This window comes from Idiotropiscis lumnitzeri, chromosome 18 (assembly GCF_059441095.1).
Source record: "Idiotropiscis lumnitzeri isolate Australia: NSW breed Sydney's pygmy pipehorse chromosome 18, RoL_Ilum_1.0, whole genome shotgun sequence".
NCBI lineage: Eukaryota > Metazoa > Chordata > Actinopteri > Syngnathiformes > Syngnathidae > Idiotropiscis > Idiotropiscis lumnitzeri.
In genome coordinates this window covers 12,281,303-12,297,037 of record NC_142408.1, presented here as the reverse complement: position 1 = coordinate 12,297,037, position 15,735 = coordinate 12,281,303, and the positions used below count along the sequence as shown (strand labels likewise).

The following is a 15,735-nucleotide window of genomic DNA, read 5'->3' as shown; positions in this document are numbered from 1 at the left end:
AAAATGAAAAAAGAGCAAAAAACAAATCAATACTGAAAATAAGGATGTCATAACACGCCAATATGTCAGAGAATTAACAGAAACCATAAAACATATCATAAGGAAGCACCAAAAACACATTGATTAACGTAGCATGCAAAAAAAATTTTTTTATTATTTCAATGCATATTTAAATCAGTTTATATCGATATTAAACAGATTTTCAATTAATCTTTACATCCCGACTTTTAAGCAGAGATAAATCTAAAATTATTCTCACAATCTATGTCCGAGCTATTTGAAGTTCTGACACAAGACGTAACAAAGATTCAAAATGTTTTTGATGTATTTGCAATATCCAAAATAGAAATCTACTTGTGTCCATTAATGTCTTAACTCGGCAACATGGAGGGCAAGTGGTTAGCACGTCTGCCGCACACATAAAAGGTTCTGTCTGGCCTGATCACGGCTCAGGAGTTGACATGTTCTCCCCGCGTTTGCGTGGGTTTTCTCCAGGTACTCTTCAGTAGCTTCCTCCCACATTCCACATGGCAGGAAAATTGTCGACTAGAAGTTGAACATATTGTCGGTGTGAAAAGGAGTGTGAATAGTTGTTTCTTATGTGCCGTCATTCGGCTGGTAAGAGTCCTTGCATAAAGTCTGTCGGGATAGGCTACAGTTCAACCATGACAAGCACTACCGAAAATAGACGGAAAATCAAAGCTAACGAGCGGCGTGAGTTGTTATAAAGCACACCAAATCCATATTGGGAGGTTATTTACCACAGGTTTAAATGCACGTAAAAGAGCATGACAATTGTGAAATCCATAACAACAAATGGTTAAATGGAAGAAAGTAAATATAAGAAAACAAGAAGCTCAGTACACCTTCTGCCAAGTTATTGACATTGGCTTCTTTGAAATCAATCGGCACTGCATACAAATCAGCCACACTCTTTCATCACCTCATTTGCTAATGGGCTGTCTTTATGCTCGTGGACAAATGGGCAAGTGGCTCGGGCTTAAGTGGTCCAAGACTTAATTTTCATGGGCGAGAGCCACAAGCTTAGTCAGTGATAGTGTTCTCGTACACTCCCGTCCAGTTCTCACTCTGATGGTGCGAATGGGAATGGTTGTCTGTATGTACACTGCTATTGATTGGCAACCAGTGTCTTGTGACTTTCACTCCAAATAAGTTGGGGTTGGCTCCAGCTCCCTGTGACTAAGACAAGCAGTACATAATATGGACGCATAGATGGCCGCAAACCCTCATCTCTCTTGATAAACATCCAAGCAAACGCGCATGTTTTCATCACAACCGTTCACCTTTCAGTCAACATTATAAAGTCATCTGATCTCCGTTGCTTGATTCATTAAAAAAAAAAAAGGGGAATTACCTTAACTGCTTCGGCATGGGAGACTTTGTCAAAGACTTTATCGTTGACTTTCATGATCTGGTCCCCGATCCGGAGACCCTCCTTCTCAGCCAGGCTCCCTGGTTCCACCAGGGACACGTAGATACCCACTCCGTGCTCCGAACCACCTCGGATACTGAAACCCAGGCCCTCGTTGCTCTTGTGCCGCTTCATGGTGACCTGTCGCAGCTCGCCGGGTGGCTCATGGATAAAGTTCCTGCCGAGCAGCGGTACAAGGGGAGCTGTCCCGTCGCTGCTGGTGCTGAAGCTATCCGGTGAACCACGCAACGCCACCTGGAACTCGGCTGGGTTGTCCTGGGAGTAGTGCGCAGGGGGAGTCGGGCTGGCGCTGGGGAAGTGACCCGGCAGGGGCTCGGCGGTACCGTTGCTTGCAACTAAATCCGATTTCAGGTAGAGGCCCTCCGAGGTGTACTGCTCGAAGAGCAGCTGGTCAGACCGTGGGATGACAAGCCGCAGCATGGGGAGAAGTTGCCGCTTACTGGGCATGTTGAGGATGACGTTGAGGGTCTGCACCAAGTCGTACACGTTGCGCTTGGAGTGGTAGACATTGAGGCAGTGGATGAACTGCTCCCTCTCGAAGTCGTTCAGCAGCAGGTTGAGCGCGTTGTGAAGCTTTTTCACGTTGGCCGAGAGCGTTCGCGCACTCGAGGCCACCGAGTTGGCCGAGGAGCTGAGCGACATGCGTTCTAGGTCGGTGGTGCTCATCCCGGCCGCGACGCCACACCGGGTGCACGTTAGAGCGCAGGCGTTTCGGGCTCCTGCCTGATCGGGATTACGCCGGCGCTTGGCATGGTGGGCGCAAAGAGGACGTAGCGCAGAGCCACGTACGCCTTCGCTGGGAGATCTCGGCCAAGATAGGATAGCCTGCACAAATTAAAGTGCGCTTCGTGAGAGAATAGGAACTTAACGAGCTAGCCAAACAACAACCTTGCGCAAAGTTCGCCCCCCCCCCTTCCGTGAGGTAGCTTGGCGTTATTAGCCGTCGTCTTGTTTTCCAGAGGGTCAGGTGGCCGGCGAGTAGCTGTTTCTTTGGTATCCGCCCACCTGCTTCCAAGCGGAACGAACACCGAAAGCCACCGAAGCGCCCAGCAACTTAACTGAGGAACAGAGCTTCTTTTTTTTCCAATTAGAAATGAATGGTAAAAAGTTCCAGCTTTTGCGTATTGCTCCTCTTGTGGTAATTACTTCCAAACAATGTCAACGCAGTAAAAAAAAAACCAACAAAAAAAACTACCCGTCATGACTTCAGCACCCAAAGTGAAGCGTGTGGGCGGGTGGTGTTACAATTATCGGTCGAATTCGAGCTGCAGCTCTCTGCCTCCGCTTCCCACGCGTTACTACAGCGACCGAGTGGAGAGTGCGTCCGTGACTGTGAAAAGCAGCCTGCTGCTCCCAAGTCTGACGCTCCTGTGAGGAAGTGACGTGGTTTTGGACTCTATTGGATTATTTATAGCACTCAGCGCACGCGCACGAGCACGCATGACGGCAGCACGATAAGCTAAAAAGCGCTTCTCAATTAGTAGTACCGTTTCTAATATTAGCTCCCGTCTGAGCCTCGTCATTGGCGTTACACAATGCATCCAGACGTTGTTTGGAGATGTGTGTTGACTGTGTTGATTGTACCCTTTAGCTTTAGGAGTGAATAATGACTCACTTGTTGGCACTTAATGACAACAGTCGCAACACTATACAACACAACTCAAAGTTCAAGTATCCGTAATGTTTTTTTTTTATTGATTACAAAAAAGTAAAGTTCTGGCTCTGGGTGAAACATTGCCCCATCTTTAGTTTCAGGGGAGGGTAGCAAAACAATCTTGACAATTGAGAAGGGCAACTTAATTATTGGAGGGTGCCACAATTTTAATCACACACTTCCTAACCAGATATGACAAAAATGGCATTTTAAATATGGATATCATATGTGCATAAATGCAAAATATGGGCTATTAATACACAGGTACTTCATTTTTGACTACTTAACCCACCGGCAAAGGGTTAGATGCAAACCACAAAATAATTTAGCCTTTTTTCCAGAGCAAAGGGCTCTCTTGCGTTCAAGATACCTTTCAAGGACTTTACAAAGCTGCTGAACATGAAATAACTTAGTTTGTATATTTTTTTCCACACAAATCAACTGACTCAAATGTTGATATTAGTGAAAATAATTTAGCCTTTTTTCCAGAGCAAAGGGCTCTCTTGCGTTCAAGATACCTTTCAAGGACTTCACAAAGCTGCTGAACATGAAATAACTTAGTTTGTATATTTTTTTCCACACAAATCAACTGACTCAAATGTTGATATTAGTGAAGTTCATCATTCCAACTTCACCCAAAAATGATTAGGCCAATATACTCACATTGCTCAATAGGGTTTTCTAAAAAATAAACTTATGATTATTGTTTGATTTTATTACAGTGGCTATTTTTCTGTTGTGAAATTGTGATGGTGAGTGGCTTTTCACATAGAAATAAAAAAAGATAAAGAAACAGTAATGTGAGTTTTGTTTGATTGATGGCCAGTCTGGTCAGTCTGCAAAGCCAATTATGGCCTTACTGAAAATAACGTTCGGTACGCAGGCGGCCACATTCCTCATTAAAAGTAGGCATTTTTCAATTGTCACTTATTTCCCAATTTCTCCCAAATGAATAGATAAAAAAGGAAATGATAACTAATTTCAGTTTCCTGATTACAAAATGTATAAACTAAGTTTGTTAGTGGAAAATGGGTAATCTTGGCTCTTGTCCTCCGTTAATATGTCAAGAAACAGCAATCACTCATCCCCAAAATGTATGAGGACATCTCAATTTAACTCAACCTCTAAAAATATTGGCCCAATATTTTGTATTTTGTGCGCAACATTTTTTTCGCTCTCATTTATGACAAGCTTTGTTGTGAGCAACTCTATGAATAGGAAAACGCCCTAAAATCTGTAATACTTTGGCGATCATTCAAATGTTTTCAGGGGTTGATATGTGCATAAGTAGAGCCGTCTCCATTATTTTAATGTATTTTTTCATGTCTTGGATTTTCTGTTTGTGTCCCGGGATATTTTTAATCCGCATTTGTACTCGTTTTTCATGGAGAATCTGTATTGTTGAATATTTTTTTGTTTGGTTGGTTTTTTTGGGGGGGCAATTTTTCTTTTTAAATTTAAACATATTTTTTTAATATTTTTTTTGGGGGGGAGGTGGCGTGAATTAATCAAGGGGCCACTGAGGGCCACCCTGCATCCAAGCTATACCAGTACAAATAGTTGTGAAAAAGACTGGGAAAGATACTGAGACCCCTGCCTTAAAAAATAAAAATAAAAAAATAAATCAAACTCCGAAATGCACTTATTCACAAAAGTCGCAATCAAAAGTACAATTTACCATAACTTCACTAAAATTGTGAACTGACTAAGAAAAATTGCTTTTTTTTTTTTTTTTCAGATTAGACAAGGAAGCCGGTGCTTTTCAGGCTGGCACAAGACACAAAGTCACCGCCACAGGTCGTTCTTCCAGCTGATAACATCATTCTAAATCTTAAATAAGTAAATATCTTACTTCTCTGAATCTATTACCTCATCTTCTCCTGGGTTCATGATTCACCAAATCAGAATCAGAATCAGAATGCCCTTTATTGTCATTGGACTCAGTTTGCAATGGGATTAGAGAGCTCCCCGCTCCAGTGCCATACAGCAGCAATTTAATTATATATATAAAATAGATTAATTAAAGATTAAATAATTAAATATAAAATAAATACAAAATTGGAAAAATAAAAACACATTATGTCGCTGTTCTGCAAGGTAAGGCTAGGTGTGAGTGAGAGTCAAGCATGGAGATGGCTCTCAGGAAGAAACTGTTTTTCAGTTTGTTACTCTTAGTGTTGATGCACCTGTAGCGCCTGCCAGAGGGCAACAGGTTGAACAGGTGTGAGCTCGGGTGATTATGGTCTTTGATGATCTTATGAGCTCTGCTGAGGCACCGGATGGTGAAGATGTCCGACAGGGAGGGGAGAGGACAGCCAATAATCCTCTGCGCTGTTTTAACTGTCCTCTGGAGCCTCACTCCGTCTGCCTCAGTGCAGCCGCCGTACCAGGTAGAGACACAGTCGGTCAGCAGGCTCTCAATGGACCAGCAGCAGCTTCCTGTCCAGGTTGAATTTCCTGAGGAGCCTCAGGAAGTACAGACGCTGGTGGACTTTCTTTATCACTGCTGTGGTGTTGTGTGTCCAGATCAATCAATCAATACCCAACCCACTGTTGGCTTTAATTCTCACTCTTTACTTTGTGCCGTTATCTGCCAAGGAACAAAAAACGATTTTGAAGCAAAAAGTAGATATTTGTTTTAAAGTACAGGGCATAGAAGAGTGAAAATGCTACTTAAGTACAGCGAAAGGAAATCGTCCGATTAGGTCCTTTGATGAGTGCAATCAGTTCCAGTAATGACACACAACAATGTCCGAACAAATGTAACGGTAAGTGAAGAAAAGCTGTTGGAATGTGTCATGGTTTTGCTGTGCAATGACAGATGGCACATACCTGAGGGAAGGAAATGGAAAAGGTGTTTTCCATTGTAGGATGAGCCCAAAAGCATTTTGCCTTTTCTTTTCTTACTCCTTGCAGCAGACAAATCCTCAAGAGTGTAACGGTGATCAAGACTGATCAAGACATCATTAAAAATTCATGTTAACGTTATCACAAACCATAGGCGGGAAGATGCACCACAATCACTTAATCGTTTTTTTTCCCTCTGCCCGCCACAAGTATCACCAATTTTTATAGTTCTCAACCCATCATAAATAATTATAGCATAGGATAAACCTGTCAGGTCTCACTGATAATCAAGTTGATGTAACAAAAATCTCACACACATACAGACGACACAGTATCATGAAACATGCATAATCAAGACCACTGAAGTAATTAGTTACACAAGTGACAGTTTATATCTGAGGGTGATGATACCACTTGATAGATAAGATATTACATTACACGAGGCGGGGGTTATAATTCTATTTGGAGGAGACGGCTTCATAAAGTACAGCACATTATACAGACAACGTGTTTTAGATCGGTGGTGTCTTTACAAACCATAGCTGAGTACGGCAGTTGCCTTAGCAGTAAATAGTGTCAATGTAGCTTTCATGATTGATAACCCGAGCACCTGAACTCATCCCCACGTTGCAGCTTTAGGCTGAAGCTCGATAAATAATCGCTCAAGGACCCAAAAGGTAACTCAACTTGTGAAGGGTAGATAATGTAAAGAGGCCACAAAGTGGAGGAAATATTCAGAGTGAAAGATGAACAATAATGGATAAAGATCAGAATTATAATTGATGACTGAATTCATTTTATAGGGTTCTAAATAAGTTACTAGTGCGATTTGGTTGACAATGTGTTTTGTCAGTGGAGACACCAGAGTTTTAAAGAGCTTTCAATTCAGTGCCTGGTAACAAGTCCTAAAAGTGCTTCTCTATCTAGCATGTAACATAACATGTCAATCAAGAAATGGAAAAAAATTAAATAAAAACATACATTTATTGTTTTGTTCATAAATATGTGAAATACAACCTGCCCATATCTACTTACCTTGCAGAACTGCAACAAAATGTGTTTTATTTAGTTAATTTCATATTTATTTAATCTTTAATTAATCTAATGGATATGTTTAATTAAATTAGGTGTTATATTGCGCTCCAATCTCGCTGTACTCTGAGTACAATGGCAATGAAGGGCATTCTGATTTTGATATCAACTTGTTGGTCTGTAATATTATTTGGGGTTTCTTTAATCATAGCAAGTATGGCATCCAGGTCCTGAAGGAGCAAAGCAGCGCCAGACCATTACACTACCACAGCCATATATGACTGATGACTGATTTTTTTTTTTTTAACGGCAGATATAAGGAAAGAAACTTTCAACAGGTCAGTCCATAGAATACTCTCCTAAAACATCTTGCAATATCATTCATATTTTGGTCTGCAGTGGTTGCAAAAACTTTAACCAAGGCAAAGGGGGCTCCTTAGATGTTGGGGTCTTTTGTGACCTACTGGATGAATTGTCGCTGTGATTTGGAGCAATTTTAGTTGGCCAGCCTTTGCTGGGAAGGTCCACCACTGTGCCACGTTTTCTCCGTTTGTGGATATTTGCCATGGCTCACTAGAATTATGAAACTTTAGGAAAGGCTTTGTGTCCCTTTTTTTTTTTTTTTTGAACGGACAATCACCAAGACGGTGCCATAAAATCATATCTTACAAGAGATGTAAATGAGGGTTGAACGTCCTGATCTGACTGTCACTGTCTCATCACGTCGACATCACCGTAAGACTTTAATTTTATAACATTGTCCTGTCGACAATTGGTTTGGATTAACATGTGTTGTAGCGAACACTTTCCACAGTGTCATTCTAAGGCACAATCTTGATATTCTCCGCTTTATAAACCTGTAATGAATGATTTCGTAAGACTGCTCCTGCATGATGACCATCTGCTTTTAGGAAGTTATTTTCTTTTCAAACACGTTCAGCAAGAATTTATAGGCTTATGCATAAAAAATGGCTCTGTATGTGGATCATTCAACAAAAGGAGCCTGCAGTGTCGAAAAAAAGCTGCGTATAAGGTTAAAGCTGAGCTGAGTGGAATCGCGCGTTATTGCACAGTACCTCCAAAGCGATGCAAGTGACGCCGCAGAATTGTAAGCAAGGCAAGGCAGCATCCCAGACAACCGAGATAAAGCCAAGTGCATTTTTACAGGAAATAGTGTACTGTACATACATCGTTGCAAAGGAGGCTTATCAGTTAATGTCATCTTGTTTGTCTCAATTTTTTCCTCTCCTTTCCAAAAGATTTATGTTGTTTGTCTTTTTTTTCTTTTTATGGTGGCTAATAAAAACGCACAGATGGTAATTTTGCCAATATAGAGAACAGTGATGTTTGTTGCCAACTTAAATGAATCACATCATTTTCTCTAAAGTAGCTTTCATGTTTTCATCAGTCAGGAAGACTGCCGACAGTTGCGTGTTGAGCAGGAGATAATGTTTTAATTATTGTTTTTCAAAATGTTAGAGGCAGAATGATGTCGCTCATTGTGTAAACAGGATGTCATCAACGATATTGTTGTCCGTGTTGTTATCGTGTCGTTAGATGCCGACAGAACCATCACATATTGCTCGGTCAGTGTGTTTCAAGTCATATCTCGTTTTCATCCTGAAAATTTGAAGCTGCTACTTCTGAGTTGAACTAGTATTCCCGTTTCTCAGTCATTTGGACTGCAGTAGTAATCACATGCTACTAGAGATTAATAAAGGATGAACTAAATCACAAAATCCCTTTCCAAACAAATAGGTAATGTTTTGGAGTTTGTGTCTGATCAACAAATTATGTACTGTACTGTTCAATATTTCCAAGTGACTTTAGTTTAAGGAAAGAGGAGACCTACTCCCAAACTTAATTAAAACATTTCATGTCACGCTGTAATCATTCTGAACGCTTAACAAGGCTTATAGCATTCATCTAATAGGCTTAACTGCGTATGACAGAATGCTTAACCGACTCATCAGTATTCTACCATAGAAGCTAAACGGTCCAGGTGAGCTGTTAGAATCATGTTTACGACTCAACTGTAAAATATCCATGCATTGACAGCAGGTTGAATATGTTTAAAACTATTCTAAAATGCAAAGTCTGCTTTCACATCCTGGAGTTTTGCTTCAGGCTAGTAACAATTTGATGTAATTATTCCAATTGAGGGGCAGCACGGGGGCCTCACAGTGCGGAGGTCGTGGGTCGGATTCCGGCTCCGGCCATCCTGTGTGGAGTTTGCATGTTCTCCCCGTGCCTGCGGGGGTTTCCTCCGGGTGCTTTGGTTTCCTCCCACACTCCAAAAACATGCATGGCAGGTTGATTGAACACTCTAAAGTGTGAGCGCGGATGCTTGTTCGTCTATGTGTGCCCTGCGATTGGCTGGCAACCAGTTCAGGCTTTGCCCTGCCTACTGCCCGATGACAGCTGGGATGGTCTGTGACCATCCCGGTAACCCTCGTGAGGAGAACCGGAACAGATAATGGATGGATGGATGGATATTTCAATTCAAGGAAGAATATCTAATCATACTGTATAATGTTTTTTTTTTAAGTACACTTTCTTGTGTTAGTACTTATTCTAAATAGTGCTTACTGCGTGTGTCTGCATGTGTACGTCCTTGCGTTCTTTCTGACAATCACACAGAACAGAGCAGCTAAAGATGGACAGTCATAACACATTTCATTTTCCTATGCAGACGGAAGCAAGCACACACACACACACACGTACACACTCTGCGACTCTATCTTTACAACCAGCTGTAGACTGTCTAGGGATCGGCTCAACATCAATCACAAATCACTTCGGTGTTTAGAAAGTGTTAAAAGTACATTTTTACATCACTGCGCCCCAAACTCTGCAAAATGACCTGCATTATAAACTTCTCACTGCTGAAAAAGGACCGCTCTTATATTTTGTGACGTTAACTCTCCACTTAGAGCAGATGTTGAAAACTGAATTGAAATAAATTTGTCAAAAATATTTCTTTCAGACATTTCTTAGAACAGGAGCCTAACCATACAGAGAGGAAAATACGTATTTGGACAACCTGCTTTATTGCAAGGTCTCCCACTGGGGGTCTATACTATACTGGAAAGCAATGGTTGTATTGGGTTAGGGATATTCTTTTCCAAAATTATTTGCCTTTGATGTCACAAATAGAAAAAATAAATCAATATTTGCAACAAATCAGCATATGAGCACTTGCCCGAATCACTGACACCGGCCTGAGGAGCTGAGATCCAACTTAGCGAACAGAGGCAGAAGCGTCGCTAGTCGGCTTGTTTACAGTTGGGATACGTTGATCAAATTCTTTGCCTATGACTCCAAAAACAGTAATAAATGAATAAAATAAAATACCAGCAAACTAATATATGATTGCCAGCGCTTATGATTAATTTACTAGCCTCTGAAAGTGAATGTGCTAAAAATCAGAAGCCTAACAGCGCACCGGACATGCTTCGTAACACAAGCCGACAGAGGAGAACACGCAGGCAGATGTTGATATGTTCCATCCTTGCTTTGTGCACTTTCACAAGAATAAAGGGGAAGAATAATTTTCCACTACTCCCACCGTCAACGGGCAGGTTGAAAATACTTCTAGTTGGTGTCCTCACTAAGCCAAAGAGGACATAAATGTCAAACCAGAACCCCAAGACGCCAAGACAGAAAAATGCCAGAGCTATTCTTAAAAGTGTTTCTGGACAAAAATGACACCCATTCCATAACGGGCTTTATAAGGATGAAGTGTTTGGTTTGACGAACGTGCGCCTATTCTAATTCTGTCAAAGCTAAATTGGTTACTCACACACAATTCTCGACATATAAGGGATGTACAAAAAGTCGGGTCACTTAAGTGCCTGTTCAACCAACAAATACTTTGGTGATGAGTTGACGCGTTGCATACTGTGCATACCGTATGTCCTATGAGCTGCTGCGTCCCTGAGTTAAAATACTTTTATCGTCTTTTTGTGCTGAGATTTGCCACACTAACAAAAGCCAGACTCGTCGATTTGACCCAGCAGTAGTGGGATGAGGGCTTGCTCACTTCTAATAGCAGACTAGTGTTTAATATGCTTGAAGTCGTCATTCATAAAATTGTCGAGCAAGAACGATACCGCCATCGTTTGTTTACGAGCTTTTTAACAGTCACTCCGAGGTAAAAATATACAAACGGCAAAGACGCCTCGTAACTTAAAGCACGACAGTGGTGATGCAAACTTATTCATGTGTTAGTAGTTTGTGGTTGACAGGGAGATTTGAAAACAATTCCATGGAATTCCACTGAAATATTTTGGCTCGGGCAAATTGATATTATCAGCTGAAATATAATTTTTTGCTTTGCAAATCTTGCTCTTGGCTCAAGTCACACACTCACATTTTAGTGTAATTGCAAACTATTGGCACCATGTGGTTTTCCTCCACTGTAAGCTCTTCTCACCAGCCCAGTCTTCAGACACTGCATGTGTGCCGTTTGCCACCTTAACAGCCGTCACTCTGCGTGACGCACCTCTGCAGCACACTCATAACCAATCCTCTCGCAGTCAATGTGTGGCTTTCAAGGGCACAAGGTTCTTTAAACACTGCTCATTGACCATTGTAATTTTGCTATTAACATGCACACACGTAGCAAATTGTTGATACCCCCCCATTAAAGAAAGTCCGATGACGGAAATAAATAAAAAAAAATCATAAACACAAATTTACCCTTGCAACTTCCAATTAGTTTTATGTTAGGGGATCCAGGGACATAACCAGACATTTTTCATCGGGGTGGCGAGGGTGACAACACCTCAAGTGAAGGGTGGCCGTGCATTCTTTCCTCCGTCATTCTTTGTCATCCAATTCTCAGTCAGCGTTTCATGAAATAAAATTCACACATATCCAGAACAATGCCCATCACACTCAAAATCAAGCAGGAAAACAGTGAGGGAAAGGAGGCTTGTCTCAACAGTGGTTAATGGGGCCTTTGGAAGAACGCACGTTAAAAAAAGACCTTGGACTATTCTGACAAGCCAAATTGAAATTTTACTGGGTATATGTGGAAGGATTTTCTTTTGCAAGTTTCGGGTTACAGTGATTGTTGATGGATTTTCTTTCTGTAATGGATGGGTACGAATAATATACGATCAGTATCTGTTCTATTGTTGTGTATCCTCCCATGGAATTTGGGACAAGAAGTTGAATAAGTATCACATATTCTCAGCTGCGGGGAAAATGTAAACTACACAAGCTACAGGCGCTTACAAAAGTGGCGCTGCGCTGTGGGGCTGCTTTTGTTTTTTTTTTTAGCCGTGAGGAACATGAATTTTACATGCAATTTTGAGCGGGAATAGTGTGAGCGATGCTTCCTGCAACGCTCTACTTAAAATGCTCACACAGAACTATAGTACATGTGGATTATACCTTGGCCTTTTGCCTGACTGAATTCATAAAGCAATCAAACCTGCACCAAAGGTATCAAGGGTATGAAATGTAGTCGTGAAATGTACTGCATTTTAATATTATTCTGCCGGATTACAACACTGGGGGAAAACAGGATGTGCTTTTCACACTACAATACATTTTTGTGTATGAATCACTTAAAAACTCTAATAAAACCAGATAGCACTTGGAAACTGACTAGCACATTTCTTTGCATTGCAAATCATACTGAGGACATGCAAGAATGTATTTTCACACACACACGCGTACGCGTACATTTTTCTGCCAATTACAGGTGCTGGGTTTGGGTAGATACTCCTTGGACCACGGCGATAAGGTTGCTATGGTTACAGCCCACATTGTTAGGTTTGTAGGAGCAGCCTTTTTGCAGTTAACAGAATAATGGTGGTCATCCGCCATCCATTCAAAATTCATCACAGGCTACATAGTGGTCAGCAATGAGGTCACACAACAGGAAGCTCCACAGATTAATTCTGCGTACTTGGGGTACTTTCTGGGTCTGCATGTCCTCCAGAGTCCTACTGACTCAGGGTTTGGATTTGGTACCCCATGACTACCCAGTGTTCCTTGGGAGTGGTCTAAATGAAGATAGATTGGGGGAGTGGAGTGTAGGGACCGTTGCTTGAGGATGCATTTGAGAGCCACCTGCGATGTGTGAAAATCTGAGTTATAGAGAGACCATTTTGATTTTTTTTTAAATAGTTTTAACATTCTCACACACATTTAGAATGACTTAAGACAACACATTTAAAGTTATTAAAAATTATTTTTTGTAAGTGTTCTCAGTACCTCTTCTCATAGGCTCACAGTTCTCCAGATAAGAGACACAGCGTGCTTGCTTCAAGCAGTTTTATTTGTCGTATGTACGTTAACTGTAAAACTAACAAAAAATAATTTCTCAAATCACCAAAATGCTCAAGCAAATATTATCATTTCATCTAATGAAACTCGTCTTTCTTGATGCTAATATGTCGTGAAATACAATAGATGGGCTAACTAATTAGTAAAGATTTTACAGTAATTTTTGACCTCACAGAGAACCACACATAAAAAAAAAAGGAAAAAAAGGACAAATTCAATGGCACATCTTCTGCTATTTGAGAACAACAACTATTACTCTGCAGCTCAGTTGGACAACATCTTGAATGTTGTTTTTTTCTGCATCTTTACAAAATGTGCCCTCCATGATGCGGGACAACGAAGTCGGCCACTACACTCAAGGCAGGCAATCTCAAAATTTGGGCTTGCTCAAATTTAGTACAAATTACTCATTCTTTATTTTCAGAGATTTGAGAATGATTGAACATTTTGCGTTTGCAAATTATCTTTGTAACTGTCAATGTTGCTCTTCTATAACAGACCTGCGAATGACTTGCAACCAGTGATGGATCGACAGATGATCATCCATTTATTTACCTGTACTAACCGAGGCCTTATCAAACAAGTCATCTTTTTCTTTTTTTTTTTTGTTTATGAAAGGCACTGCCTTGTAAGTGATTATATAGGCTGGTAGACTTCTCATCTGTCACTGCTAAATCCTTAATTCCCCTGTCTTCTCTTTTAATCCCTCACAGGGGAGACAACGGGGTTGCAGTGGGCATTTTGCTGACTGATAACATCTCACAGCGCAGTCTGGTGCATGCCAACCTCTCCACTGCATCTTTGATAGATTCAACTCTCAGTGATCATGCCATTGCTTTGGCTTTTGTTATTGAATCATTGTACATAGTTGCATGTGCACATGCTTGATTTATTGTTTTTTTTAGATAGATCACATCCACTGATTAAAATCATTAATATTATTTTTTTTAAAATGATTTGATGAGTGTCACTAGTATACTGTGGCATGCTGCAAACAAAGCACTGCATTTTCCCATTGCAGCGGCATATTTTCCCCTTCATCAAATGGCCATATTATTCACAGTACATTTTTTGCTCCAATTTGTTGGCCAAAGCATACGGACGGCTGCAGGGTTCTCGCAGAAAATCCCTCTAAACTCCTCCCGGGAAACAATTAGTTTTCGAAAACTGATTTTTTGTTTCCATCTGTGGGAGAGGTGCAGCTTTAAGCCTCAGGCAAAATCTGCCAGCCTAACCACAGACCATCATAGCACTTCCAACAGAGTATCCCACGAGCCATCAATAGCATAAACCTGAGAATATGCCAACCTAATTATGCACACACCATGTGAAAATGTCGGCTTATATATTGAAAGCTACTATGGAAACACAGTAAATCCTACACTGCCAAGTTTCCGAGATGAATGCACAATAAAAAAATGTTTTTTGCTTGTGTACGGCAATTGGAAAATATCCAACTCAATCAATAAATTGACAGAACTGTAACCTGTTCTTTTCTTTCTCAATGCTGTTTTTTTAAGATAATGTCAATTTTAAGCATCATTTTAAGTCACTTACTAAAATGAGATATCCTAACTCATTATTTTGATGTTCTAACTGTTAAAAACAACTCTGCGCTTGTTGTTGATGGAACATTAAAACATGTGTCAAGTCAGGTTCCGATGAACGTTCACCTTTCATAATCTGTCAAATTAAAACAAGAGAAGGCACATTGCTGTTCAGCACATTACCAAATTTCAAATGCCACGTAGCTTGCAAAACGTTTATGTCTAACTGATACAGTCAGTGATGCATTAACTTCACAGCAATAACATTCGAGCAAAGGTACATTTTAGATATTATAGGTATTCAATCATAGTCCCATTATGAAAATTCTGAAAACAAATAAAGCTACAATTGGGTACAGTCATTCATTGTTGTTATATTTATATATATATATATATATATATATATATATATATGTATATAAATAAAAGTTTATGTGATAAGTGAAACAAACATTCATGACACATAATCTGCTCAGTTGACCAAGTGAGTGTCTCTGGCACCACCTTCTGTTCATTGTCTAAATATAGACTGGGCTCCAAATAAATAAAATCCGCAGTAATGTTTTAGAAGGTACAAGTTAGCTGTTCGGTTGGCTATACAGTATTCACTATCTCCTACATAAACGGTACGGAATTATTTCTAAGCAGATTTGAATTTAACCTAAGCATTGATCTGTGTTGGGAACCTGAAAGTGGAACGCATTAAGGAACATTTGAGGAAATAAATTTGATGTAATTTAATGTTTAAAAATTCTGGGTATTCACATTTAGGTAGATGTCATCATTTTATATTAGAATGTGAATTACTTGTTGCAGATTTAATTAGGTGTAATGAGAAAATTACACTTCTATGAATTAAGTGATGAAGGATTAAACGGCTAATTTAGTTTCGAACCATTATG

At 40.3% G+C, this 15,735-nt stretch overlaps 1 protein-coding gene across 7 annotated transcripts in view; it reads right to left on the bottom strand.

The window, feature by feature from the left end:
* LOC148319550 (whirlin-like) overlaps positions 1-2,816 on the bottom strand; it is a 123,922-nt gene extending 121,106 nt beyond the window's left edge. For all 7 annotated transcript variants that reach the window (XM_088281093.1, XM_088281094.1, XM_088281095.1 and 4 more), the window contains exon 1: positions 1,376-2,816. In XM_088281093.1, the coding sequence (XP_088137219.1) occupies positions 1,376-2,119 (744 nt within the window). In that variant the 5' untranslated portion in view covers positions 2,120-2,816. The remainder of the gene's footprint in view (positions 1-1,375) is intronic.
* Between the last annotated feature and the right edge of the window lie 12,919 nt (positions 2,817-15,735).